The sequence below is a fragment of the Anopheles aquasalis genome, chromosome 3 (assembly GCF_943734665.1).
Source record: "Anopheles aquasalis chromosome 3, idAnoAquaMG_Q_19, whole genome shotgun sequence".
Taxonomy (NCBI): domain Eukaryota; kingdom Metazoa; phylum Arthropoda; class Insecta; order Diptera; family Culicidae; genus Anopheles; species Anopheles aquasalis.
Genome location: NC_064878.1, coordinates 59,491,653 through 59,496,041, shown reverse-complemented (window position 1 = coordinate 59,496,041; position 4,389 = coordinate 59,491,653). Strand labels below are relative to the sequence as shown.

The window sequence follows — 4,389 nt, the reverse complement described above, 5'->3', positions numbered from 1 at the left end:
TGTGGCGCCGGGCTGGTGTGAGACGTGAGAAAGTCTCCGCATCATCGCGGTTTTGGTCTCGGTCTGCACCCGTATCCCGCCACGGCCACGGTGGTTTCACTCTCCGTTTGTGAGTACGCGAAAAAAGAAAGCCTGGTGAGAGGCACAGGAAGTCGTTCTTGGATAGGGTGACCAGATTGACCACGAAGCGCCGTTCGGTGGTCCAGCCGTCTCTAGGACTAGAGGGAGAAGCGGATCGGAAGCTTTTCGCAGCTTCATGATCGTGCGAGGTGCATAACGGTGTCGCCTTCACGGTGGCAAGTCACGTCTCCCGCCTAGTCAACCTGAACGGTCCCGTTTCGTGGACAGAAATTATCACCTTTTTCCGCTCCGGAAAGCAACCACACATTCCGGCCGGTCCACCGAGCACCGACCAGGTGAGATGCCAAGAACTGGCGCACCGGCGTTGCAGTCTTGCGCGAGTTTTACGCCGAAACGGTATTGACGTCGATCCCGGAAGCAGATCACGGTGTCGAATCGGTGACACCATTTTTGGGTCAAGTTGACCACAAGTCTGTGACAACTATCTTCCTCCCCGGCAACAGTATGGTGTTTCCGTGGGAGCTAGTGATGGTGGGGCTAATGCTGTGCCGTGTGCACGGTGGAACTCTCCCTAATGCTTCCCTCGTTGAAGGAGACCATCGGATCCTGGTACCGGAGCAACCGGGGGAGTACGGGCATCGGAGCGGAAGATGTGAGTTCTTGGAGTGACGACACGAGTAGCATTCTAGTCGTGACCGTACTGTAGTGTCCTCATCAATATTGGCAAGCTGGCGGAAGTGAACCGACGGACGGGCGTAAGCTGATTGAAGAGTTTTGAAAAGTCCGACAACCGTGGCATGTGGTGGTGACGTGAGCGTGAGCGTTACGGGCCCGTATGTGTGAACTACTTTCTAAAACGAGCTGCGTGGCAAATGGTCGCGAAGTGGAAGGCGGAAGATGGATGCATGTGAAGAAATCCCCGAGAGGTTTCGAGTCTAGTGATTGTGGAGCCTTGAAAGTTCTCTACTCCTGTGGCGCTGACTTCGTCTTTGGAAGCTAGAAGGAAAGGAGTGAAACTTTGACTCTAATGCTGACGATGCGCAATATCAGAGATTTATATTGTGATTGCTAATATGAGCGCTAACATTGAGACACTATGGAAGTAATGATAAAGTCCAAGTTAAGTTGAAAAATCATGACAAATACTAAAAATTATTTAACCGCCATGTGAAACAGATAAATATTGATGAGAAAGTGCATCGAATGAATCCATGTCTGATACATCGTAATTGTAATAATTTGTGAGACATTTTCTTATAAATTGGGATCTTTTGTGAACAGTAATGCTTCTATTGCCGAGGTTTAAGGTATCCAGTGAGGAGGAGCGAGCTATTGTGTATACAAGAGTATAAAGAGTTCAAACAGAAACACATTCGCTAGAGATTGCTGCGGTGCATCGAAAGCTAAGAGACTCTATCGTTTCCATTCTCAGACGTTTAACAGCTCCTTTTTCCAGATCGCAGTGCATCCAGCTAACGCCCTTCTGTTTTCCTCTTCCAGTTTTCCCATTCTACACCCTTGGCCGTATTGCAAATGTGCCTTGTACGACGACGGCCGGACTCACCGGCACCTGTCTTATCGCCGGCGAGTGCAAAGACAACGGTGGTATCCCTTCTGGTACCTGCAGCACTCGAACCAATCAAGCTGTATGCTGCGTTTGTAAGTACCCTTGTGACCCCGTGGCCGCAATCTGCCGTCCCGAAGTGGAAGTGCATCTCTGAATTGAACATTTTCGTTTCCCCATTTCACCAGATACACAATCCTGCGGTGGTTCGACGAACCTCAACAGCACATACTTCACGAACCCCGGCTACCCAGGGCCGTACCGAGATGGTGGAGCGTAGGTTTTGAGCTTCTGGTTTGCGATTGCAACACCCGGGACTGCACGCGATGCGCTAACACTTTGTTCCTGTTCTGTTTTGTCCATTCGTTCAGCTGCATCTTTACTGTCACACCGACCGACGGTATCTGCCAGCTGCGTATCGATTTCCGGTCCCTGACGCTGGACCAACCGACGGGTGATGGTGCGTGCAACTCCGATCGGTTGTCAATATCGGGCGGAACGCCGACCGTGACGCAGATTTGTGGTGAAAATACGGGCCAGCACCTGTACATGGCGTTCGCCGGTAGCAATCCTATCACAATCCGGGTCGCCACGAATGGGGGCGTCCCGTTTAATCGGCTCTGGAACCTGGAGTTGTCCCTGATAGCGTGCGCCAGTGCGACACGGGCACCGTCCGGATGCCTGCAGTACTACTTCGAGGCTAGTGGCGAGATCAGCAGCTTCAACTACGGGTCCGGGGTGAATCCTTCGCTGAACAGCCTGGGTGCGACGGGTAGTAGACAGATCGCGAGTATGAGCTACGGTATCTGCATACGAACGGCCGCTGGCATGTGTTCCATCACCTACGAGTTGGTGAGTCCGCTAACCGCGTCTTCCAAGGGAATTAGTGATTCGAACTAACTTCCTACGGCTTGCTTTCTCACCCTTTGGTAGCCTAGCAACGATCGTTATGCGTTTACCGTCACCGGTGATGCGTCGGTCATCGATCCGGCGATGGTAGGAATGGGTACGGTCGGTGTGAATGGTGCCATGTGCACCACGGACTTTATCATCATTCCGAACCCGACCGTTGATGCCGCCGGTACCTTCACGGATCGGTTCTGCGGTCTCGGTCTTTACAGTGTGACGTGTAAGTAGCTGACGGTTTGTGACGGTCCGCCTGGCGTCAGATGTGTTTGCGAGACCATTCATTCTGTGACCTTTTTTTAGCAGCCAGCACTCGACCGTTCGTCGTGTTTTCGGTGACCAATGCCGACGAGATGAATGATGTCGCGAATCGGGGCTTCCGATTAGTCTACACTCAGAATCCCTGTGCCGCCGTCTGAGAAGCCTGTCGAACACACCCTCAATGTAATCTGAGTAGTTAGGAGGATAATTTAATTAAAAATTCATCGTGAGTGGCGGGCACTGAAGGGAACTGCTTGGAAAGAAATGTGGAGTAGCGTGCTTAAGAAATGTATTAGAATGTAAGTGATCTTGTAAAGAGTTTTAATATAGCTACTATTTGTCAATGCTAGATTGTGCTGGCAGAGTTCAATTATTCAACTGAAAATTACCGAAACATTTTTTCAAACATTGAATTCTCCAAAAAATTGTGTATGAATGCACGTTCTTGTATCTACAAGAACAGCTGTGTCCTCAAGGCAAAATCTATGACCTACAGGACGTTGTAAACATCCACGGACTACCCATCCGCCGTTGGCAATCTGCTACTGATGCTCGCATATCTGCTCCCGATTGGATGGTCATGGTTGTTTGTCGTACGGATCCTTTACCCGCGGTTGCGATGCGCGACCAGCATCGTGAACCATTCGATTTGCACACAAACTGTCTCCTCACGAGGTCCTCTACATCAGCAGTCGATTATGTGTGTCGGTTGATTTGTTGATAAATTCATAGCTACCAGCATCGTGGCGCTCTTGTGGCCATCGACATTGCTTTCTGAGTGTAAACATGTGTCTTTTGCATCTTTGATCCCTGGTCGAGTCGCGCACCGTACGTGGAGGACAGATAGAAGCTTGTCTATCGTCCAGTCGAACGCAGCGTGTAGCGGTTTGTTTGGAGCATTCGGAGTATTCCAATCGTTGCATGGTCGTCCCTCGCGTTCGCGTTCATCACGCGGCCAGCGAAGCATAGAAGCTATGCAACTTGGACGATGCATCCTTCGCTGTTGTGCCTTCGACGATAAGGCAACCAACGTGCACGTTCGAGCAGAGTAATGAAGTACTGCGGGTATGATAGCTCCAGAGGTCGTTGTTTGTAGTGTCTCTCAAGCGCCTCGAAACCGCCTCGGAATTGCCTCCAAAGTTGATGGCAAAACTTTGGACGCGAGAGTTTCGAGATATGACAGCGACAAACGACCTTCGCTTGCGCTGTTTCTCTTCAGTAAAGGACGTTACGAGATAACTTACGATGCAAGAGTGTTTTTTACTCAGACAAGACGATATAACAGAGCAACATGGTGGTTGTTGCAACAGCGAATGGCATCGAGATTAGCATATCTCACTCCTTCAGTGAGGCTTGAGAAGTGTTGGCGGTGGTTTATGCTAGCTTATGTCTAGTGCAAACGAAGCCGTTTCCCATGATGCGCTGGATTAGTGTCCACGAACAGGCATTGTAGCGTCCTCGGTATAAATTTGATTGACCACTTGTAGAGATCGCTTGCACTGCTAAAAGCACACATGCTGCTGCCCACTGTAATAGTTGAGCTACAATGCTGACTGTTTGCTGTTTTAACAAACAAA

At 50.1% G+C, this 4,389-nt stretch overlaps 1 protein-coding gene across 1 annotated transcript; it reads left to right on the top strand.

Moving 5' to 3' along the window:
* The first annotated feature begins 585 nt into the window (after positions 1-585).
* Positions 586-2,970, top strand: LOC126576833 (uncharacterized). Its single transcript, XM_050238136.1, has 6 exons — positions 586-733; positions 1,582-1,740; positions 1,834-1,921; positions 2,017-2,497; positions 2,579-2,774; positions 2,855-2,970. The coding sequence occupies exons 1-6, from the start codon at positions 586-588 to the stop codon at positions 2,968-2,970; spliced, it is 1,188 nt and encodes a 395-aa protein (XP_050094093.1).
* The last annotated feature ends 1,419 nt before the right edge of the window (positions 2,971-4,389 follow it).

Coding starts and splice junctions, on each gene's coding strand:
- LOC126576833 (XM_050238136.1), top strand. CDS start 586: ATGGTGTTTCCGTGGGAGCTAGTGATGGTGGGGCTAATGCTGTGCCGT. Junction 1,741..1,833: donor TCAAGCTGTATGCTGCGTTT/GTAAGTACCCTT, acceptor CCATTTCACCAG/ATACACAATCCTGCGGTGGT. Junction 1,922..2,016: donor CCGTACCGAGATGGTGGAGC/GTAGGTTTTGAG, acceptor CCATTCGTTCAG/CTGCATCTTTACTGTCACAC.